Source organism: Chiroxiphia lanceolata, chromosome 7 (assembly GCF_009829145.1).
Source record: "Chiroxiphia lanceolata isolate bChiLan1 chromosome 7, bChiLan1.pri, whole genome shotgun sequence".
In the NCBI taxonomy this organism is placed as follows: Eukaryota; Metazoa; Chordata; class Aves; order Passeriformes; family Pipridae; genus Chiroxiphia; species Chiroxiphia lanceolata.
This window is the reverse complement of record NC_045643.1, coordinates 32,522,776-32,548,284: the sequence shown is the minus strand read 5'-3', so window position 1 is coordinate 32,548,284 and position 25,509 is coordinate 32,522,776. Positions and strand designations below refer to the sequence as shown.

The following is a 25,509-nucleotide window of genomic DNA, read 5'->3' as shown; positions in this document are numbered from 1 at the left end:
GCGTGAGAAGCTGATACATGAGTTGGAGGAAGAAAGACATTTGAGACTTGAGAGTGAAAAAAGATTACGGGAGGTGACACTGGAGTCAGAACGGAGCCGGGCTCAGATGCGTGGGCTGCAAGAACAGTTTTCCAGGTATGTTGCAAAAGTAAACTGTGTTCAAAATGGGAACATACTTTCCCCCAAATGGGAAGAATAGTACTTTCGTGCAGAAACATTGTTCAGACTGTGATAAACTTGAGTAGATATAATCTAAGGCAAAAACTGACCTTCCTCTGAGGTTCTGTGAACATAGCAGGCACTTGGATAAATGATTGTTAGCATCCTGAAAAGGCTTATGCCATCATTCTATGTAATGAGGAAAATTTTCGTTTATAGAAATTTTGCATTTGTTAGAATTCCCAAAAATTTTCTAAGTGTAGGTGTTCACTTCTCAAAAAGTACATGCCATTGATAAGTCAGTATGCGGTTGGTTGTTACTGTTAAACAACAAGAATTGGTTTGATCAATCTGAATAAAGAGAAAAAAAAAAAAAAGAAAATGATACCTTTTAGCAGCTGGGTGCTCATCCTGCTTGGACGTGCTTTGAATTTCTTCTTGCCCTGCCTGGGCCAGAGCTTTGGGCTAGACCAGAACTCCACTTACATGAGAACCAGCTTAGAGCTGGGATTTAAGACAAACCATTCATCTGACAACAGTAAGGTTTCGAGATATTTATTGTTTTCATGATACATGATGAGATCTTGTACATCAAATACATTTTTTTATTGGTTTTGTCACATGAACAGAAATGAAACAATCAAAAAAATCAAAAGATACAATGGCATTTTATGTTGCATATTTTCCAACAAGACTGAATGTTAACTTATTCCCTTGGACCACTGAATCATTGAAAAGTACAAGTCAGTTTAATAAGGTGAAAAAAACTGGGGGTGGTGGTTTCTTCAGTGGTTTATGTTTGTTGGGGTCTTTAGGGCTTTCTGTTTGGGCATTTTTTATGTGTTTTTTCCTCAGTGTTTGCCATGCAGCTGCTCTGATTTGAATCTGTGTTTCTAGGCAACACTGCAAAAACCATTGATAGCAGTAATAAAATTTGTTCTCATCTGTTATTTTGTGTTTATAAAATTTGCATTAATTCTCTTCAGAATCCAAAAAACTTCAAAAAAAACACCACAAAGTGTTCAGTTAAGTCTGAAATTCCTCAACAAAAGTGCTAAGGATATTTCTTTTTTAGTTTTCTGTTGTTCCTCTTCTATGATCCTTCATTTCAATTTTCTATTCTAAATGAGACTCCTGGAGTAATATACCACAAAATAAATCCACCCTATGAGTATTCTTGCTTAGAATATTTTGCTCTATTATATATTAATCTTTGTTTAAGGGAGAATTTCCCCACGTCCTTTTTTTTAGAACAGTATTATGGCTACACTAACTAGAAACCTTTGAAATAAACTTTGAAGATGATGGGAGCCATGATTTAGAAAAGAAGGGGTGAGGGGAAGCCAGTCTGCAGAGTGATGCACCCAGTAACTCCATAAAATTTTAACTTACGTATTCACTCTTCCTTATTCCTGTGAAACTGCAGTAGTTTGATTAATTTTCTACCAGTTTTTGAGAAGATATAACTATTTTATTAGTTAGGATCCCTGAAGTCCACTATCTTCAAATTATCCATTCTTTTTCTTTTCCGGTTACTATTTGCAGTTGGGCTTGCTCTGATCTATCAAGAAGCAGAGGGATGCAAGTTCTTTGAAATTAAGTGGTTGTGCTCTTTATTTTGTAACTCTGATTCAGATAAAGGTGAATACCTTCTAAATCAACATTATGTTCTTTTTAAGGCTGTCTACACGTTGGCTAAACTGTTTGAAGGCAAACTTAAATATCACTTTTCATTAATGGCAACTTGGTTATTCCTGTGAGGAAAACTACCGTTGGCCTCATCACGCTGTGGTTTTATTTTAGTGTAGACCAGATGCTAGGAAGGGAATGAGTCACCTTAAATATTTATTTGCTTTTAAAAACTATTTGTTTTGATGCATATTAAAGCGGGGTTTTTTTTGCTGATATTTAGTAGAATATTAAGATATTTGCTTGCACAAACAGACTTTCTTCCTAAACAAGTGTATTTTTTTCTTACTCTACTTGAACAAATAATGAAACTGCCAACTGGATAATCTTGTATTACTTAGAGATTCTGTATTGTTTTGAAGGATTTGAGACTTTTTTTCTCAATTTGAACACAATTAAATGGGACCAGACAGGTGGTGATGGGAGGGTGATGTTAAAATCAAATGAATTTGGAGTACTTTAGAGAAGATGGCTAGAGAATAATACTTTGCATTTAAACATCCTGTCTTTCAGATGCAAATGGACTAAAGTAAGGACATGTATTATAACATAAATCTTTTAAATATGTGTAATTCCTGAACTGAGTGAATATACATACACATTTCTACATACAGATGCAGAGCAGTGGTTTAAACTGATTTGGCGAATGTTCTTTACATTTCAAACTATTTCTTTGCATGTTTGAAAGAATGAAACATAATAGTTGGTAAGCTGTAAATTGATCTTTGTAATCAGGGGAACAAAGCTGCCTGTTCCTAAATGAAATTGTGTGAAAACTTTAATCTGTTCATATAAGCACATAGTTTAGGATTGAGAACTTCAGAAGGTGACGAGTTTTCCTTATTGATTGACGTTTCTGTTCTTACCAAGTAAGCAATATTTCAGACTAGGAGTCTGAAATAAATCGAAGTTCTCTTTCTTAACATCTGTATAAATCTACCAGAGCCTTAAAGTGGCACAGTAGTTAGTTTGATAAATATGTGATAGCTCCTGAAAGAGCTTTTAAAACTAAGTTTCTTTTCCAGAATTGTACAGGTGGTGCGTCCCTGTTGTTTTAAATTTGCTTTCTCATTTTATTGGAGGTGAATATGTTTTAAGATGTGAAGAAACTGTGCAAGAAATCTTTTAATGCTAAAGTTGTGTTTTTACACTATAGTTGGATGCAGTTATTTTTATGTTGCCTTAATATAGTCTCACCTTGAGTTGAAGTACTTGATGTTTTCTTTCTTAAACCCACTGAGATCTGTTGCTTTGCTGCAGCTGTTACATTCTATAAGGCTCTTTTTGTCAAAACAATGCATGCTTGCATTTGCTCAAATGCACAGAAACTAACTGTATAAATGCATATCAGCCCAGTTTCTACCAAGACAGTGCCATACAGTCTGACTATCTGGTTTTGAATGTTGACAACTGCATGCTGTGTTACCATTTAGGTTAGTGGTGTACCTGCTGCCTCTTTATCCAGCTAAATAAATTAAGCTAATTCTTTTTGGTTTGTTTTTTGTTTGTTTATTTTTGGGTGGGTTTTTTTGCTCTCTCACAGTTTAACATTAGTTCCTCCTCGAACATCTCACATCTTGGACATTAGGGAAGAAAATACGCTGTGTCTCATTGTTCTCCTTGTTCTTGGTTTCAGCTGTGCTTTTCCTGCTTTTAGCATTTTCCTACAACAGTAGGAACAGAAATACAACAACTTTGCCTGAAGCAGTAGGTGTGATTCATAGTATCATTCTAAAAAGCACACTAATAGATACAATATAAATTGTTCGCATTTCCCTGCTGTACATCAGTAAGCAATAGAAATTGTTGTCTGTTGAGTGCATACAGTTCATGTGACTGAACTGGGATTAAATGTTAAAGCAGTAAAAGAGGTAGCTTTGCTTAAGTTACTTTGATTACATTTTGGTCTGAATGAAACAGGTTTAATAAACACTATTATAAAGTAATTGAAAAGGCTGTTAAAAAAATCTTAAAAATCCCTTTTGGGTAAATTTCAAAAATCTTTCAGTTAAGATTGTGGTGTTTATTGGTATCAATGTGTGTGACTGGAGAACTGCCTCAGGCTTTTAAGAATAGATGTTATTGGAAGAGTAGGAAATGGTCCTTGTTTGATCTTCCAGGATCCTGTGAATGGGATGAATACAATTCTCATTAGACTGTATTTCAGCATTCCCCTCACATTAATATTGACTGTAGGGTTAAGCCTGTCACTTCTGACAAGGAGGAAAATGACTACTACAAATCCGGCAACACTGGGCATAAAAGGACTGTATGGCTGTTGGTTTAGGCACATCCTTCGTGGTTTTCTCCAATTATTGTTAATTTCCCTTGCTGCATTCTGTCTTGTCAGCAGATGACTGGAAATGATAACTGTTTCCTTAGCAGCTGTGATCAGGAGATTTTTTGCATTGCATCAGTATGTTGATGTTGCATCATCACATCTTAATTTCTAGCCTCTGCTTGACCTAGAGGTCAGACCTCCTTGCACTTTTGTGGCCTTACTAACATGCCTGGTAATCCACATACAACAAAGACCCTGTCTGGGAAATATAAACTAGTAGGACACATCAGTAGCCCCTGTGGTTGGTAAGTTTGTCAAATGTCCACCATTAATAACATTTTGATCTCAATTCTGGAGAGATTAAAATGCTCTCCTAGCACCCATTGATGGTATTCCTTTGATTCTCTCATAGCAGGGATGAATAAAATACTGTGTGGGAATTCACTCCTTTTCTCAGAGGAAGATAACAGAAGAAGCTGTCTGCAATTGAGCTATTTTGTGTAGTTCTGCAGTCATCTGCTATCATCCTCCCTGCAAGCCCTGTTTGCAGGGTTATTGTGGGAAGCAGATTGCCCCAAAAATGGAGTTTGTATCAAAGGCTGATGCTGTCATCCTGCCCTATGTACTTGCTTCCTACTTTGCTGCTGACTGTGAGATGGCCACTGTTAAACACCTTGTGGTAGGTTGACCTGGACTGGCTGCCAAGTGTCCACCCAGCTATTCTCTCACTCACCATCCTCAAGAGGACTGTGGGAGAAAAGAATAAGAAAAAACCCTCATGGGTTGAGTAAAGGTCAGGGAGATCACTCACCAGGTACTATCAAGGGAAAAGTAGACCTTGACTTGGAAAGATTAATTTAACTCATTGCCAGTTAAATACAATGTAGGATAGTAAGAAACAATGACAAAACTAATAATGCTTTCTCCCACCCCTCCCTTCTTCCCAGACTCAACTTCATTCTTGTATTCCTGACTCTTTGACCTCCACCCTGAGCAGCATGTTGTGTGGTAGCATTATAGGGGGAGCTGATGCAATCAGTGCAAAACGCTTGGTCTCTGCCACTGCTTCCTCCTCACACTTTTTCCTTGCTCCAGTGTGGAGTCTGTCCCACTGGGGTCTGTGGCTGCTGGGAGGCCTCTCAGCTGTCTGCTGTAAGGGAGGTGAGACCGATGCCTACTCAGGCACGAGCTCTGGAGCTGCCACTCTCCGTATGCTGTCACTGCAGGACTGCTGAGCCCTTGGCTGAACTCACTGAGCCTCGGGACGTGGTGTGAATGCTGCTTTACTGGGGCTTTGACCTAATGCTCAGGATATCGATCCTGTCTTTGGATTAGAATTGACAGAGTTAAAGAATGAAGTTTCTTATAGATTAACACTGAAGGAGTGAGTATATTAGTATTTTTATTTATGTGCATGTACAACACTTAGGCACATATTTCATCTCTAATAGTTACTCAGAACTGTCAAGCACTATTCTAAGTAAGATCAAGGAGCTTTTGTGTGAATAGTTTTCATCTGGCAGAAAAATAAGGGAATGGTTTTACTAAATCCATGAAATTAAGCCCAGAGGAGATTTCCCCAAGTTGTATATGGAGTTTGACCCCACTCAGTTTCTGGGCTACTTTTAACTAAATATTCTCGTTTCCTGTGGTTTGACCAACAAGAAGTAAAAAAAAATTTTATGATTTTTCATAAACTCTTCAGTTCTATGTATGAATACAGTGGTTTTGAAAGTACATACACATGAGAAATATCTTCAAAGAATTTGTTATCTAAATTGTCTTCAAAAACTAAATTCTCATACTAGAAGCCATCGGATTGAAAAACATATTTTCATGTGGAAGTTGAGAAAGAACCAAAGCAACAAGGTCAGAGTGGCTGCAGAGGACTGAAGAACCAGTGTAAACTTGAAACATGGCAGTCATGCCAAGACCAGAAGTTATAGAAAACTATATTGCATGATGCATATTGACTTGTGTAACAATTTTAGAGAGCAAAGGATTACTTTACTTCAGGCATTGTTAGAGATACGCAGAGAAGTACATGCAGTTCTCCATCTTCTGTGGACTCTTAAGGCACCGAAGCTACATTAAGAGCCATCCATGTTTCAGAACCCTGATGTGCACTAGTAAATCATGTGGTGGTGTTTCATGGCAGCTCTTAGTTGCTGAAAGCTTCTTGCAAGGGATCCAGGGAAATGCGTAAATTTTATCTTTCATCTGTGTTCTCAGAAAATCCTGGGTTTGGTTTATATTTATCTGTGTATTCACAGTGTGCATCATACTTATATTTCTGGAAGGTTGCATCTATTGCCTTTTCCTGATTTATCAGAGCATGAAATTATATTCTGCTTCCTCTGTTCTAGCTAGCACTATCATTTAATAGGATATCATCAGTTTTTTTCCTTTGCATAATGTAATAGATTAAGACAAAAGTAGCACTAGATTATAGTGTAATCCTTTGGGTTGCCCTATCTTTTAAAACACACAGGACAGAGACTAACACAGAAAATTATATCAACTTTTCACCATAGTTTAACAGTAGGTTACCAATGCCCATATACAGGTCCAAACACCACATAGAATCTACTCCATACATTGATTTTTGTAGTAAAAAGATGGTTTGCATATTCTTTGCACTCCCATACCATAGTCCTGACGAAGCAGAAACTATCTATATTAGGTAGCGTGTGATATGTATTCATCATCTCTCTTCTTATACGGCTATTTCATTCCCAAAGTGAGAGCTGATGTTGAAGAAAGCTCCCAGAAGCTTGGGAGTAAGAGCAGGGATTCCTGTGCAGATGTAGTGATTGAGTTTATAAAACTTTTTATGTCAGAGGGCAGTGAACACTTTATATTGGTGAGATTGCGAACTCCCTTGCTACTGGTGTTTAAATAAATTGAGGTTCATGTGTGATGTTTATGTACTGTGAAATCCTGTACCTGTTGAAGTTCACAGCTCTGTGTGTTTTATCTTGCACAGTGATAGGTACGTTGTTGCAGTTATTTCGAGCTACAGATAATTGTCCATTGTAAAACATGTTTAAATTTATGAAAGGACAGTGCTGATACAGGAACTAAGTGCTATGACTGAGTAATGTTGCTGCCCAAGAGCTGTGTGGTCATGTGTGATAAGATGTTTCCAAGGTAGATAGAAGGTATATCATTGTCAGGAAGACTTCTGTTACTTATTGTGATTTGCTGATCTTATGAATGTATTTTTAAAATTGCACTGGAACATGCAAAGTTGCAGACTTTCTTTCCTGTGTAACTTGCCACAGTTTGGTTTCTTTCCAATGTAGGAAATCAGAAAAGTCATAGATGTGTCACATGCTATTCTACAGTTCCTTAATGCCATAGAAGGTAAAGAGACGACTCAAATCCAACACATTCCTTCCCATGATTAATGACATTTCCTCCATGACCATTCTAAGGGGATTCCACAATTTTTAACACATGGATAACCCTTGCATCTTTGTTGCTGCATGGATATCCATCCCCTGCCTCCAGTGAGGCAGCAGACTGGAGGACGTGCTAGCACACTGTCCCTTAAACACTGATGTGCTGCCCCCAGGCTTATCTCCAATGAGATAAGCCTTTTTTTTTTTTTTTATTTCCTGGGAAGGGAGAGGATATGATACAGAAATGACAGAAAGTTTTGAAACCTCCACTGCATGTGTCTTTCACAACTGGTGGTCTTCCCCATCCTTCTGTCAGTCATACATGTGCTGTCCACACTTTGAAACTAATTTCTTCACAGTGAGACTTTCTACTGGAGAGATACACATTTTTAAAATCAATATGTATAAAACTGATCTTCTGATTTCACGATTAGCTTGAAGTGGCCACCCAAATAACATTGGATTATCCCATTTTAGTTTATTGATCCTTTCAGACTTGTGGTTCCTTTTGTCATATGGTTGGAAACCCATGTCCGATATGCAATTTGCAGATTATAGACTGTTTCTCTTTATTAATGGATCATAGAGAAACTTGAGTTTATGATCACAGTTTTTGTGGTTGTTTTTCTGTGAGATGCTTGAGATGGCTTGTATTAGTAATTTTTCTGTACTATAAAACTTGTGTTGTAAACTGTAAATGTATCTTTAATGCACAGTGATGTGTATTCAGATTGATGGTGGTAGGTACAGAGCAAATTAAACCATGAGAGAATTCTATGATTAAAAAGCTGACATAAAATCAAATTATCTTCATAGTTATACTTCTCCTTTATGAGCATGATTGGAATCTTCAAAGGTTCATTGGTTGACTGAGTGTAAGTTTTACCTTTACAATTTTACAACAAACTAAACCAGGGAGCCTACACTCCCATTATAATTGCAAGCAGATAAAATCTGATCCAGAAAAGTGCTCACCCTTTTCAAGATATTGGTGTGTCTTTTGCACATCTGATCTAGTAAGTGCCCATGGTGGGGGAGTTGGAAGTAGATGATCTCAAGGTCTTTTCCAACCCAAACCATTCCAAACCAAACTATTCCATGATTCTATGATTCTGCTCTCATGCCGCACAGAAGGAAAAGTGTTTCAGGTACCTTTGGGGAGTTCAGCGCCTTAAATAGCACAGAGCTACAGATTTTAAGGTGAAGAGGAGAAGATCATGAAATCCTGACAGTTGTCTCTCTGAGTAGAATAATAGAGGAATACTTTGTTTTGTACAGATTTAAAGCAAGGTTTTCTGATTTTTGTGTGAATATGAGGCAGGGAGGAGAAAAGGTCTTTCTTAAAAGTACTCTAAAGGAAATGGTATAGGAAAACAGGCACAAAACCGTCCCTGTCTTGATATTGCCTGTTGTACCCAAAGGTGGGGCCTGTAGATTGTGTCTTCTCGGTGATAAACTTTTGCAGAACCATATCTTTGCTCACAGTTTGCATAGCTGGCTTTCTAATGCTGGTGTGCAAGTAAAGAGGTGGTCCTTAAATGTAACCAATACATAATGTGTAAATATAATGAGTTTGTCATCTTTCTCTGCATAACCTTTTAAGTATCTACACTAACTAATGAAAATAGAATAATTTATCTGCCTGACTTGAGGTGGTAATGCATTTTTTCAACCTAGTAGCAATTCATAGTCTGCATAGGTAGGAATGTTTCACAGGAGAATTATTATGGTAATTATAATTTTATCTTAGAACTTGTAATTATTGCACAGTATTGTTCTAATGTAACAGGCCATGCAGCAGTTCAGTTGTTTGTCAGTGCTTGAAATTGGGCAGTGCAACTTAAAAATTTAGTTTTAATCTTATTCTTTTTATCAAACTGTTTTGGGTATGTGTTTTGTCTATGCACACATTCTAAATATGAAAATAAAAACAAATAAATAATCACTGCAGTAAAAAGTTGCAGTGAATATAGTTAAAGCTGAAAAGATATTGTGTTCGGTGCAAATGTTTGTGGGGTTTTGTTTCTCAGGGCATATGATAAACATGAAGAGAACAGGTTTGGATTTGTTTTCCTTGAATAGGCTTATAGAACTAGTTCTGATTATTCATCCCTTATTCTGATACTACATTTTCATAGATATTCTACAGGTGCATCCTCATGGATTTATGTCCTGAAGGCATAAGAAGTTTGTTTCAGCTGCATGGATGTTGCTTGTGCATTTCCTTGATATATGTCACATAGAGGAAAAAATGGGACTCAAAAAAGAAAAGATGCTTGGTTTTAGTCCACCAGTATCAGTAAGGAGAGCTGTGAGGTCTTTCTTCTGCTTCTCACTGAGTTTGAATCTGGACTTAGCAGAGGGAATGTCCCTGGAAAGGAATAGGCATCTCCCTTCTTAAGGACAAAGACATTCATTGAGGACAAATGGAACAGTTTTGTCATCTGACATGATCCAAACTATTCAAGTAAATAAGAAAACTGGTGGGCCAGATCTTCACCAGGTCCTCAAAGGTGTCAACTAACCACACTAAAAATGCAACAAGAGTCGAGTGTCTCTGGGTTGTGGCAGGAAGGGACCTCAGTAATTACTGTGGGCTTTACCTGTAAGAGGTTTATTGCTAACAATCTTGGTATTTTTTGCAGTGTCATTAATCATGCTGAAGTTATATGACTAATATTGTCATATAACTCCGTGGGGATTCTGTTACAATTTAGTAACAATTACTGTCTGCTAGTTCAGATAGCTTTTATTGTACAGCATTGCCAAAAATCTTAATGTGATTATCTTTGGTCATAATGTGTGCTTCAGTTTGCAGATACTGTAAGCAAATGTAAATTGATTTGACTGATTTTCTCAGTGTAACATGGTTTTAATTTCATGTGTAGTGCCTGCCCCATAATCTCAGATTTTACTAATTGGGCACTACTACCCTTCAGTCAAATTGTGTATTAAATAGCATTAATTAAATATGTATTTCAGAAAGCATCTATCTTCTAAGCATGAATTGTAATAACTACACATACGTTATCCTGAAAACAATGTCCAAAGGATGTCCGTAGGATGTTGTGTCGCAAAAAACAATGAACTCCTCTTGTGAAAACCAGATAATTAAGGATAGGCTGTAAAAGGATGTAGAGAAACTACAAATCCTGTTCAGAACTAGTCATATCATAGCGATCACTGTGTATTTTAGGTTGTTGATCCACACTCTTAGTTTACATTATACCTTGGAGAAGATTTTTCTTTTGCATCATTCTGTTTTGTGACGACTGCATCCCAGTTCAATTGCTTTCTTCAAGATAAGGGCTTTTACTCTTCTTGGTTTTCACCACCATTCCAGATAGGAAGGAAAAAGTGTCATGCCAAGGAAAAGTTGCATTTGTCATGAGAAAAGTGGTTAGGAGATGTGAGATGGTGAGGCTTAACACTGCAAGGGAACAGAGATTTCTGTAGCCTCTTGTTTTGGCACAGGAAGTTGTGCTGCATTTTAGAACTTGACATAACTTTTTCTGCAACTGTTTTTAATCCTTCTTTTTGTCCTTCTATGTTTTTGGGATTTAATTGTCCATTTTTTCATGCTAGTACATAGCAGAGAAAGCATATCCTGACGTACATCATGCCTGGATTGGAAATTCAGGCCAACTGTGTGTTTTGAGCTAAGTTTTCATTCTCTAGGAATACAGATTAGATCATTAAGTTGTAGTACCCTTATCAGTGTTAGCAAGCTGCAGTGTATTAATTGAGTGAATGTGGCATGGGTTGATACACTGTCTCACCTGATCAGAAGGTAACATTTTTCTGTCTTTAGCTATAGGTTTTATCCTTCGTCCTAAGCCTTTTTAGAGGCACTGAGTTGATTGTGGTTTTATTGCTGTGTTTTGTTTGTCTTCAGCTGGCAGATTTCTTCCGGCTTGTATCTGCTAACCACAAGAAAGCTAATCATGGGTTGTGTCTAGATGATAAGCAAGTAACATAAGCCTTTGTGTATATTAGTTTTTACTGGAAAAATCAGTAAGAAAATGGAAAATTCTGACCACTTCTACTACTTTCTGAAAGGCAGGTAAGGCAGAGCAAGGTAATGAGTAGATTAAGAAGCCATGGAGTTGACTGACTTAATTACATTACAATTACAGTATATCAAAGTAGGTCTGTGTTAAAAGTGGTCTACAGTGGAGATCCCTCCCACTGGCTTGTTGGATGCAAGTGTATCTCAGAATATTCTTAAGTACCGTACATGTCTGCTGCTACTACATTTTTATTCTCAAACTGCAGAGAAAAAATACAAAACAATCCAAATCCGAATGCCTTAAAAGGTAAATGTCTGTCAAATTCAGTTCTTATATCTTAGTCTCAGCCCTTCACATAGAAAAGAGCTCATTTTGTCTAAGCCTATGCAGTAGTGAGTAGTGAGAGGGTATATTATATTGGTGTGAATTTAATGTAGAATGTTAAAGAAATACTGAGTTTCACGGAGGTCATTTGGATTAATTTCTGAAGTATTTGTTAAAGACAATTTTAGTGTATAAAGAGTAATGGGCCACTGGTTTCACTAGTTTCGTACTTTAGTGAGTATTCTTGTTGCTAGAATTCTTTAAATATTCATTCAGCTCTTTTAGTTATATACTGAATTGTTGAAATTTATAGCATTGAAAAATAATGAGCAATGTTTTTCTATTGTCTATTCCAGACTTGCCTGCATTTCACTGCGAGCCCTCTGTTGCGTATTTTATGACATATTTAGTGTTTATTGCAGTGCTATATGTATATTCTCAATCAGCGTGTTTGTAATAGCACAATTGTATGGCAACTGCAATGGGAAACACAGACATCATGATCCATTGTAGTGCTGGCAGGATGAGAAATGTCAATTGAGGTTGTTGTAAGAGGTTTCCTAATCCTGTTGAACTAAAGAGTAAGACTCTTTCTGAATTGTTGCCATCTGGAGTATATAAAAATTTGAAATAACCTTTTATCATTAGGTTGGCACATTTTACTGGAGCAATATTGGCATTGATGAAGTTCTAATGAAATGAAATACTGTGCACTGAGAAAAACTCACTGCTTCATTATTTTGTCTAAGTTCTTTAGAACCCTCCCCTCCAATTTATGAAGGTTATTGAATAGTTATAATGTTTTAAATCTAAAAGATAGAGAGTCTTTGTTTACAATAAACTGACATTTGAATATGCATATTAATCTAGTTATAAATAAAAACCAACATTGTATGTGATGGAGGATAATTTGTAAATCATAGTGTAATCAGGTAATTTAATTCACTTTCTCTATTTTCTTGACTTGCTCTACTTATTTGACAGGTATTTGTTGCCCATAAATTTTTGGGTCTAAAATTAGGCCAAGAGGCTTCATGCCCCACCTTGTCAGAAGCAATTGTGGCATATAATCTTTCCTTAATCTGATCATGCCCACTGTAGAATAGTTGTTCTGTCCAACTGTTGCCGTTGCACATCTGTTCTTTACTGAGCTGCTCTTATCTGTAGTGCATATAATAATGCTCAGTTTATGCATGTTGGCTCTTATATCAGGTTCATTTTATAAATACCTATTGACTAATCCTGTCCCCACCAAATTTGGGCTTTACCAGACTAAATTTGCCCAGCTTGGTTATCTTGACTCTTTCCTAGGCCTGTTGTGAAATGAGTTAATTCATTCTTGAAGACGTGCACTGAACATGCATTTCACATTGGTCTGGTACCAATTTCACAGGTATTGCATGCCTGTTACTGCCATCTTTCTAGAGCAGTTGCTTTGAACTTAGTTGCTGTCTTTTGGATAGGAGGAGAGTATTGCCAGGAAATACAGCTGGCACCCAGTAAGTTGCCTACAGGCACCTATAGATGGATTGTTTGAGAGTAAATGCCTGGGCTTTCTTTAGCAAGACCCTTACAGGTAGTGGAAGCACAGGCTAAGTTATAAACATTGGTGTTCACACTGCCCCCACATCTTCCTTCCTGATCTGTTCTATGTCTTCTCTGGCTGCTGTCCTGAACCCTTTCCTATCTGTCTTCTCTTACTGTACTTCCTGCACTCTCTGGTTGTCTGAATTCTCTTTCACTTAAAACGCCCACTGGAGTTTCTGAATGTCCAGTATTATAATTCTTGCGTTCAGGAGAGACTGATACTTGCTGAGTATCTGCTCTTTCGCAAAGATATGTGGTTAGGCAAACTTCTAGTTAAAAATCCTGATTCCGATGTTGGAATCTTAATCACCTTGAAACTTCAGTCTGCCCCTTAGTTCTCCTTTTGAAGGGTTAATCATCATGTTTTTCAGAGAACTAGATGACAGTCCTCTTCACTGTTCAGATTAAACAATATGAAGGCTGAGAGGTAGTGCTGGATTTAGAAGATGAAGGATTAGGACTGTTTAATTGTTTTGAGGATGTGATTTCGTTCTATCATGCTTAAGTTGAAGTGGGCCAGTGATTTTGTGATCCTATAAATATAGTAGATAAGAATATGTTTTATTTTAAGTATCTTGTTTGGTCTCTCTATATTCTTATGTAATTCTAACAGAAATTTATGTCTGCAGTATTGAGATTAATTTAATGTTTAAAAAGTGCTAGCCAATTCTTGTGCTAAATCTGTTTACTTCTGCTACACAGATAAACTCCAAACATTGCTGATTATTCTGTAAGTTGTATTGCTCTTGATTTCATAAACACATTGCGATTAAATAAAAGAGATGAGTATCATATTCTCTATCTTTTATTTCTTAATGTTTTGCATTTAAACTTTTCAGTTAAACCTCTAAATGCATCTGCTGTTATCTGTTGTGTGTACGTACTATTGCTCAAGCTGGTAATACACAAGAGAACATTTTAGGCGTTCTGAGCCTTTGCTTGATTTACCTGCTTTGTTATGATTTTCCAAGTGCCGGTTTTACAGTTGACTAATAACCTGTAAAGCTACAGACATAAATTAAAAAGAAAAATAGCAGTACTCCTCCCACCAGAATATTTAGAGGTAAGTCCAAATTGGAGTGGTGGCTAACGTGTACCTGAGCTAGCATTCAGTGGGTCACACAGCACCAGAACTAGTGTCTGCATCAGTATATTCTCTAAGGCCTGTTCGCCAGAGAATGTTCTCTTGGCTGCCCTGCAGGGAGCTCCTTGATGCAGTGCTGTTGGTCAGGGTCAAAGCCAGCTCATTGAAAGTTAGCTTGGTTATCTGAGCTGCAGCATTGCTTTTGGTGAAGAGCATGCATCTCCTGCAGAAATAACATTCAGCAAATTATGTAGGAAGATAAGCAGAGAGGAGAAATAATCACAGTTTCTAAAATTTAAAATCTGCATTTGAAAAATACATTAATTTAATAAACAGTACTAACAGTTTCATTGCCTTCCTGGTCCACGGAAATAGAGAAGATTTGTAAAGATTGGTAGTGTCTCATGTTACAGAAGCTGATACAAGTCTAATGAACTAATAATTCAGACTATACGTAGCTTGAAATCTTGTGTTTCTGACCTGGAGAGACATTCATTTCATGTAAACATGTTTCACCCTTTGTTTTTCTGTATCTAAATCAGTTGGCTTTAAAAGAAGATTATGAAAATGATTAAAAATCTCTTGGGATTTGTTTCCTCTGTTGTCTTCTAAATGGAAATACTGATGTTTTACAGCTAAGCAAACAGAGAAATTATGAACAATTCACTAATAATACAGCTGTGAAATTATATATAGCATTAAGAAATAGAATAGGAAGTATTTAAATGCCGAAAGGAAACCTTAGTAACTAAAACTCTATTCCATCTATCAGGTAAAAAAAAGTTATGTGTGCGAATGAAAAGACACAACTGAACTCTAAACAGATGCCCAGTCTTTCACAGACAGACTGCATTTAATGGAAGCCATAGAAATGTTTCAAGTGGCTACTGACCCCATTATTTCTAACCCCATACCCAGTATCAGATCATCAGACTTCATGTCTTTTAAAGTACTCGTACGTGTATGCTCATAAAAAATCTGCCTTGTGGACCTATGAAAAGAGCCCTGTATGTATGTAATCCTGCATGTTCTTTGGTATTGTGTTCTTAATGAATGAGGAAAAAAGACCACGGTCTACCTGAATCTGGTGTGATTAATCAAAATTGCAGACTTCTATTACAAAATGGGATCTGTGGGCAGAGACAGTGATTATACCATAGTAAACGTATGCCTTTGCTCAGACACAGCCAACTAACTCCCACTGAAAGGGATCAGAGCAGTCAGTGCTGAGGAAACTGAGCAGGAAAAGGGAAGACTCTATTTCTTGTCTCCCTTTCCGGAATCAAGAATGGTAAATTCAGTTAACTTGTGCTTAGTGAGGAAACAAATACTGGAATGTTTGTTCTCAGTAATTTTAAATGATATTTTAAAAAGTGTATTTGAAAACAAAGCAGGACTAAGCATTTCTTATAAAATTTTTAGTTTTTTGATGGTTCTTTAAAATTTAGAAGGTTTAGAACAAGGTCACAAGAGCTTCCATGGGTGTTTAAAAACAACAGAATAAATTCCTCAGTGAGATGTGGGTAGAGCAAGGAAGGTCTCCTCTCTTTTAAGAAAATAACCTTATAAACAGGCCACCTGATAAATGTTTGTGTGTTTATTTTTAAGGGGGAGGGGTTGGAAGAGTAGGCGGCTTCATTTTATCAACTTTTTTTATGAGTAGAGTGAAGGGTTGAGAGTGAAAAGTCTTGAATTCATTACATTGTTCACTGTGAGCTTCTTTTGCATGGATTCTTGATGCAGCAGGTGTACCTGGGGCATCATCAGGAGCTACTCTGGGTACTGCAGCTGAGGGAGTTGAGAGCCAAATAACCCAGTAGATGTCCAAGACTGGGATTTCAGGCAGGAGAAGAAAATACCAGTTCTTCATCAGGCATTGAATGCTTGCCTAAAAAACATAGTGAAGTAGCAGTTGATCAAGCCTATTAAGCAACATTGAATGAATTTTTAAAAATACTAAAAAATACTGAAATCTCACTTGAAAAATGGATAGATGGGAGAGAACAGCGTTGCTGAATGTCAGAAGACTCTTTTCCTGTCTGAATTTCCAAGCTACATGGTCTTACCATCAGTATACTGCTGATAATATAAGACCTTTTATAAATACATTTTCTAAAACCCCTAAATTGAAAAATACCTGATGCACATTTCCAAAGATACCTGTCCAGTGTAATGAAGTTTTCAGTCAGCACCAGTCTTCTTACTAATCAAGAAGAGGAAAGCTCTAGTTACCTGGTACTCTAAGTCTGTAGGCTCCCAAATCAGCTTAAGAAAAAAATCTTTGGAAAGAACAAGAAAAAAAAAGTCAATCCACCATATAATTTTGAGTAATTTTGGGTTTCAGAATTCATTGTGGCATAGATGATGCTATTTCAGTAAACAAGTTGCAGGTCCAGTACAGAATATTACTTAGTGAAAGCATGTTCTGATTGAGTTCTGTTAAAGCTGATTTAAAGGGTTTATTGTATTAAATACTACAACAGAGATACCTCACTTTCTGATAAACAGAGTAATGGCAGATCATATCTTTGTAATTTCTGAACACAGTAGATTATTATAAATGTCATTAATTCACTCTGATATATTTTTGCAAAGAGAACAAAAAGATATGAAAAAGAAGTTGAAGAGCAAGAATATTAAATAAAAGATGGGGGCAGGAACTGTTCTTGTCACATGCCTGGCTTTCCTTTTTGGGTTTTAAGAAAGTCTGGCTATTAAGATGTGGATTAGTGGAAGATTCATTCTTCTTCCTGATGTAGGTCAGACACTAGCTAACATGCGGTGAAGAAAAAGCCTGTTTTCCCCAGCAGCAAGTGGAAACAGGAGCTCTGCAGACTTTGAAACAGAGGACCAGACAGGATGAGTAGATTTGGTGTCCGGTGTGCTATGCAACAGATTTGAAATGTATGAGTAATGAAGGCTTCATGCAGAAGAATTTCTGCACAGTGTGGGGCCACGTTAATGCTTTTTTTAAAAGCAGCTCAGTTCCTGAGTAGCCCTTTGTGAGAAGTGATTTGTCCGAGTCAGAAAAAGGAACTAGCAATGTCCCGGAACCTGCACAAGAGGAGTGTCCCCGGGAGAGCCTATTCACAGGAGCCTGACTTTAATTTCATGCTAAGAGAGGCTGTTTGCAGGTATTGCATCTTTCTGGAGAAACTTTTCTTATTGATTGTGTTAAGACTGAGAGAATTTAAGTTGAATGAGAAGTTCATAAAGCTGATTATATACTAATGGTTAGAGTTCACACCTGTGTGTAATCAATTTGAAGAGGTCTTACGACCCCTTTTGCAGCATTTAGAATGCTGGTCAGAAGAACTGTTTCTTCTTTTAGTGTTTTTTTTATGTGAAATCTCATCATTTTTCATGCCATGAAAAGCATATAACTCTGATGTGTAGCATTGTGTGATTTATACAAGCCACAAATTTAGTTTACCCATGGTTTAGATACTTTTATTTTAACAGCTTCATAGATTTATCATGGGTAAGTTCCATTGCAACAAAAGTGTTCAGGCAGCTTTCATAATCTCATTTGCAACTTGTGATAATGCTAAAAATGAATTTCAAAATTTTAGTCATCTTCTGTCTTCTCCTTCGTCTCAATTTTAGTTTTAATTTTAAAATTCCTATTATTTGAAAACCTGTCATGACAATAATTTCTGAGAACTGGCTGCACATAGACCAGCTTAGTTTTATGTGCATCTTAGACTGGATCTTTAGAAGGTTTACCTTGTTTAGAGACAAATTTAGACTTGTCATTAAGCATCCATCCTATTTATAATTTTTAATATGTTTTCACTGTTACAGTTAAAACTTTTTGCTGCTCAATTACAAAATTGCATGTTTGGTTTTCTTTTGAAATTCCTGCTTCCACTGTCTGAAGTTGCTCAGTTTCATCGTCACAGGTTTAAAATGAAATTGCAGGATTCCTTCTACGCTATTAAGTCTCTGAGTTAAGTCAGTGGAAAATGTGTGCATGTTGTAATGGAGTTAGTTGTACCCATCGAAGTTAACTGAATATCTTTGTCACGTATAACAGTAGGTTTTCCTCTTGTCAGCTCTTTCAGATACATCACAAAATTACCTTGGCTGATATTATTTTAAAGGAGTTCACAATGGAAATTTTGATAATGGGAATATTGGTTATATCTTCAAAGCACGACACTTGGAATCGTATTTTTATTTCATTTCTAAGGAAAGATTATATCTACCCCCTGCAGGCGTTTTAGTAACTAATCTGGATGAATCAAATTCTCCCTGCTGGGTGTAATTAATTCTTAGGCCAATCTAATGTTTTGTACACTGCTTGTTTAGTAGAGATCAGCTTGATTACACTGAGCCGTGAACTTTCAAATTTCTTTCTGATTGGATCAGCCAGCTGAAGACATCCATCCATCCATCCTTCTGTTTTTCTGTCTATTTATCTCTTTATCCATCCATCCATCTATCTATTCTATCTGCCTTTCTGTCTATTCTGTCTTTCAGCAGGTGTATGTGTTTTCCCAGTGATGGCATCAGGAATCTGTTTTCCACTTATGTGTGGGAACATGGTCTCTTTATTCTCCTTCCAGTCTACTGCCAGTACTCTGGGAGATTAGATTGATGCAGAGGTTTGGGGTATTTCCTTTCTTTGTTGTTAGGTTAGGCACTTTTCTGAGAAGATTCTGTTAATAGATTATTTTTTTAAAAAAATCCTCTGGCCATATGTAATATCTGGGGATATTGAAAAATAGATTGCATCTTTTATCTGCGCTGTTATCCTGTGTAAAAATAGTTGAGGTGAGACGGTGAGAGGTTTGTTTAGACTACAGGCTGGATTTTCTTTCCTTTTGTTAGGCAGTTTTTGATGTACAAATATATAATAAGATGTTTAATTCCAAGAATTATATTCTTCCCCATCAGTCCCTTCAAGATCAACTTCTGCAGTTAATTTAATTCTAAATGCAGTTTTGGTCATAGAGCACTTCTAACAGTGCTGCTTACATGGGTAGGTTCCACCCACTTAGTGTAATGCAACAGTAAAATGGGAAAATTTATCTATAGGCATTTCTGTATGTCTCAACACTGCATAAAATCCTAACAGAGAAGTTTTATGCTAAGTGTGCAGCGTTTCTTTATAGCTAGTGAACTGTATTTCTGGGGATTGTTTCAGCTACAACAGTGGCTTTTTTTGGCAGGTGAAGTTAATGGTTTCTGACAGGAATCACTATGTAGGCTTGTTTTCTTCAGTTTGAGCTCTCATGTGTTAAGCTTTCACATGTCAGACTTAAAAGAACTTATCTGTATTTACAACTCCAGGAATTATAAATAGGACAGTTTTTGATAGCACTATTTAGGGTTATTTTATGAATTTTCTGTTCTTTGGCATTTCAGTTTTTTCAGTCTGTCATCTGAATCATAATTTAAGCCTGCATTAAAGGTACTCATTTTTAAAACCAAATTCTACCAATAATATATTCTTACATGCTTAAAATATCATGAATATCTTTTGTTTTTGCAGGGAAGTTACCTGCTATAAAACATGGTGTTAAAGCATTTCCCACTGCAATACTGTGCTCAGGAGATCCTTCATTGACCATAAGCCTTTGTCAAAACATAACTGATGGTGTTTGTCTCCAAAAATGAGGAGACTATATAGGGGAAATCCAAATTTATCCAATTAGTCATACAAATTTTTTTCCAGTTAATCAGGAGATCTACTTCTATGACTCTAAAAGGCATAACAAGTTGAGACTTTTTAGAGAACTATTTTAATTGAAAGGGTAAACCCCACAAACCAAAAGCAAATGTCAAATGTCACATTTTTTTTCCATGGCTGACTGTTTGACACCTGTAATTTGTAATTGCTGAAATATGCACATAAAAAAAAAAAGGATGACAGTAGCTTTTGTTCATATAATTCCCAACTTCCATTACCAAGTGAAAAAAGTAAAAATATTTTATGTAACTGCTATAACGTTTGTCATCAAATGTACTACAAATATAGTAAAAAGCAAGAAAAAGTCTTTGTTGCAGTTCTGCAGTTAAATATTCTAGCTGTGATTCTAAACTGTGAAGTTGAAACTTAGTGCAGTATAGATGAGTGAAGTCCTACATACTCAGATTTTGTGGAGAATTGTCAGCTTGTCCAAAGACAGATACACACCTGCATCTGTTACTGAAACTACGTGAGAGTAAAAATGGAACCTGCTTCGTTTATAGCTTTGCAGAAGAAACACATTGGGAATGTATTTTTTGATAAAGAAATTGAATCATAGAATCATAGCACCACTGGAGAAAAATAAACCAAGATTCTTAACCAGAAAGAACAAATGATGCTACCTTATATTTCACTAGGAGCTTTTTTTTTTTTTTATGTTTTGCTCTTATGGATCTGATATGCAATTAATCTAGATTGAAAATCCCCCCACAGTGGAGTACAAACCTCTTTGGCCAACAAGACACGTAGAAACAAAAAGACATGAAGCTACTTAAGAGCAGTCTAAACCTAAAATGTGTGAACTGTGCCTGCCACCTTTCAACTGTGAAGCCACACTGTTAGACATTATGTGAACAGAGGTAGGTAGATATTCTATGATATATTTTTTGGCTCTCTTTGCACTTACATAATTCATAGGCATACATTAGCATGCACATAAACCAGCCTTTCATAACACTTCAGAATCCTGTCTTTGTACTGAAATATATACGTGAACATAGATTGCAATAATCCCTGTGGCTATTGCTAAAGAGAGAAAGTTGCAAGTGAGGAAAGTAAATGTCTTCCATCTGAGGATGAATGTGGCAGCTGATGTTGGAGTAAGTTATGTTAATACATGGCTAGCATTTAATTTGCTGCCCACTGTCATTTTGTTAGGAGTCCTTAAGCAAAAGCTTTACCATGTACAAGAAAATCATATCTCAAATACTTATTGTGGTTTTGCACATGGGCCTGATATCCATACAATACTACCTGATATTCAAACTTGATTTTTTTCTGTTTAGAAAAACTTCCCACTGATTTCAGCAGAGCTTCGTACTTCTGTGATGCAAGTTGTTCTCCATGGCTGGTTACGCTTATAACATAAATGCTATTACAATTAAAATTACTTGAATTACTTTTATTCAAACCTTATTGGCCATTTAAGTGGTTTTCAGCAGCTTTTTGATCTCATATTCCTTATGATTACCATGGTATTGAAGTAAGATCTCTTCCATTTACTTGGATTTGCTCAATGTAGCCCAAGCCCAATGCCTTTGCTATTAAACTTGTTTCATGGGATGGCAGGCACTGAGAAGGGGAGTTATATAGTGAGAAAGTCAAACCCAGTTGTCTTTCTTTGCTTTTCAGTGAGAAGTTCTGTTTGCTTTTACTGGAAGAGAGCACTTTATTCTCATAGAAATGTGATCTGATTGATTTGCTAATGATGGCTCTCATACAGCAGAAATCACAAGCAAAATAAATACCAAGAGAACATGTGGCAGTCAAATATGTTTTCACTCAGCACGTTCTTTGGTAATATCCTAATTTGTTTCTTAAAAGGTTTATTTTGCTTTTTATTTTAATTTTCTTTTCAAGGGCTTATAATTCATCCCTTTAAGTTGCACGCTGATGATCAGCATCTATGTGCCTTTAGTTCTAATGAAAAAATAAACAAGCCGAAAAAAGCATAAACATACACTCCTGGGAGAACTTTAATCTTAAACATCATTTCATATTATGTTGTTTAGTAATAGTAATAATAGTAATATTATGTTCTTTGGTAATATGGAGGCATAAAACAAAATTCTGCTTCTTTATTAACTTGTTTTTGCTACTGAACATGTTTGTTACTTTATTGTATGATTTTTATGTGTATTGGGCTAATGACAGTTTTCTTAAGATACCCCAAAATTTCATGTACTATCCTCTGAGTATCTGTACATCTGTAGCATTTGGCAAGTATCTTTCTTTCTACAAGCTCTGTCAGGATCTAAGGAGAGGTTTATGCTTTTTGCTGCCTATAGGTACACCTTGCTCGCAACATTCACTGTTCTTTTTACTTTATGACACTATATTAGCATCTCTCCAGCCAGCAGCATCTCAGCATGACCATCTCGTGTTCCACACCCCTCTCCAAGATACACATGTATGTGTGTGTCATTCTTGCATAGAGAGTAGGAGGAGAAGAGGAAATTTTATGGAAATTACATATGAAAATATGTCAACAATAGTAATATTGAGTCTTTATCCTATTTATTAGCTAGTCCTTCTTCTGGGAGAAGGGAAGCTTGTGCTTAATTTTCCATTTTTGCTGCTCTAGTTAACTCTAAAAGTGGCAGAGAAAGAAACAGGTTGCAAAATTTCAACAGGTAAATCTGTGCTTGGGAGCGGAAACTGGTAACTAAGACAAACCTTATCTCCAAAATGGATCAGTGTGTTGCTTGCTCTCTGAAGTACCTCGAATTAGCATCTTTCATGCTATAATTAGCATTAATAATGTGTTGGGATAGAATTGAAATGCCTCATTGAGCTGCATGCTCTCTAAATTTTTAGTGGGTGTCCCATACCATTTACTGCTGGAGACTCGTAATGGCTCCATACTGTTTCTGGGTTAGTTTAAAGGAGTTGCAGTCCTAGTACAAGGTCACTGCAAGTCTTGTACCTATTTCTCTTCCATTAGTATTTCATGAGCAGGGAAGGACAAGAAATGAAATGTGTTTCCCAGCTTATCAGAGCTGTGAGGGGAGTTGCTATTAATTACTGGAACAGAGTGATAATATTAATATCTTTGCCTGGCTGCTCCTGCAACGCACAGTATCATATTAAATGGAGTAAGAAAGCATTTGCTGTCTTTATGGAACACAGACATGAATTAGTTCCACTTTCTCTGGGCTTTGTCCATCTGTTGTATACTTGCAATTTAATATAAAAAGTAAAGGACTTTCTAAGGAAATAAAAATATACCTGAAGAGGGAATAACAAAAAGCCAAAATTAGGTGCTCAAGTTCCAACTATGACACACAAATAAAGGTGCTTCTGAAGGGTGATTCAAAAAGTCTTCATGCTGAGTGAGAAACCAGGTAGAGCTGAGGGACAGATGGTATCACTTCATAGAGCTCATGTATGTAAATGAGTGCTACAGGTAAACTACTCAGAATTTGTCTTTTAACTGTCTGGAAGAAGAAATGATGGGGGAGAGGGTCCTCTCTCCTGATCACTTAATGAAAGCAGCACTTGAGTCAGAATTGGAAGACTCAGTATCTACACATGGCTTAGACTGAGGAATTTTAGCTGCTCTGCTGTCTTTCAGGAGGGTGTCCCCTAACTGGCACATGGATGACCTCCTTGTGGAAATGTTCTCCTCTTTCCCCCTAAAACTGGTGTCCTGGAATCAGTTCATTTTGCATGTGTCCATGCAACTATGCAGTCACTGGATAAAAATTGCCCCACATCTCCTGGGTAAATGTCCCAAACATTAATTTCAAGACCCTACATGCCATCTTCACACTGACCATGGCCTGTAGTTAGTATGTGTTCCAGCTACAGAGCTGCAACACGGAAGGTCAACATCACTTTTCCCACCTCATGTGGTTGTCACTATGATTTAAGACAGTTTCAGTCCTTGGCATAAGTGACACCTCTACTCCAAGTGCACCCGCCACATCTGGTGCTCTTTGATGACTCTAGTGCTGCTCTTGTCCCTTCTAAAATCAGATTCAACTCTGTCTCAGATGCACAAACACACTTATGAATCCAATTCACAGTGATTTTAGTGATGAAGTCCTAAATTGTCCTTGGCATAGCTGGGCTTTTTCCTGTATGAGTTAAATTTGGCCAGAAGATTTTAAAAAATTGCTACAGTGTTTAATGTTTCTGCCTTCTTTATATTATGCACCATTCTCACTTGATGGCTGACAGCAAGGAATATAATTTTTTAGGTACATATTATTAAGATGGTTTATGCATTCACTTGTAGCCATGGACTAAGGGAGACTAGTCTCATAATGCATTTAAACTACAAAAGCAAATAGTATTAAATGATTAGGAGATGAGCCAGATGTAAGCATTACTAAACTTAGGGATTTCAGAAAGTGAAACGAAGGTATGGGCAAAAGAACTGGAAACTTTATTTTGAAACCTACCCTTTAGGCAGCTCAGAGAATGAAAAATTATCATTCATCTAGGAAGAGTTTAAATAGCAAAGAAAACTGAGATAAGATTTACCAGGCAATTGATGGTCATGGCCTGATGCCACATGGTCCTGACAGAATGCACAATCAACTATTTTGTTTTATTATGTCTGTTTCAGGTACCTGCAAGGTTATAATAATACCCTGGGAAAATGAATTTGAGTACCTATGGCTAAGTAATTAGTAACAAGAATAGTAACAAGAGATGATAGGTGCAGTGAAGAGATAAGTATTCTTGCTTAACCACTGAACCTTATTAACTATATATGTTACAGTATACTTGGTGCAAGTACTTGGTTAACATCTATTTATTTTTTAACAATTTGTTAACTGGGAGGTGCTTCACAAAAACTACTTAGCCATTGAATAAAATTAAAGCTGTTGTGTTTCTACTTTCTGTGTGCTTTCTAAAAGTATTACAAAATTTTCATATGGAGCAGTGATGCAGATGTGTGAACTATTTGTGAACTTATGGTCTGTTACTATTAGAACTCCCTATGTCACTGGGGAAGATGCAATGTTTGAATTTCTACCAATATGCAGTGGAAAAATTTCTGTAATTATTTTGCCTTTCTAAAATACTTTTTTTTGATTCTTGTAAGTTGAAAGACATAAATTCACATAAATTCTCTTCTTTTAAATAGAAATTACTGCTGTTGTAAGATACTTGCCTTGGTAGTAAAGTTACATCACTCAAAGCATCACCCTAAATCTGTTTGTGTCCCACTGAACTCAGTCAGAACCCTCCCAGTTTCTTCACCAGCTGTTGGTATCATGCAGGGCAGCCACTCTTACAGAAACTAAATGACCTCCCCAATACAT

The 25,509-nt window shown here is 36.6% G+C and overlaps 1 protein-coding gene across 1 annotated transcript in view; it reads left to right on the top strand.

Moving 5' to 3' along the window:
- Nucleotides 1-25,509, top strand: part of NCKAP5 (NCK associated protein 5) — a 325,062-nt gene that overhangs the window by 187,094 nt on the left and 112,459 nt on the right. The window contains exon 5 of the mRNA XM_032694024.1: nucleotides 2-135. Within this exon, the coding sequence (XP_032549915.1) occupies nucleotides 2-135 (134 nt within the window). The remainder of the gene's footprint in view (nucleotide 1; nucleotides 136-25,509) is intronic.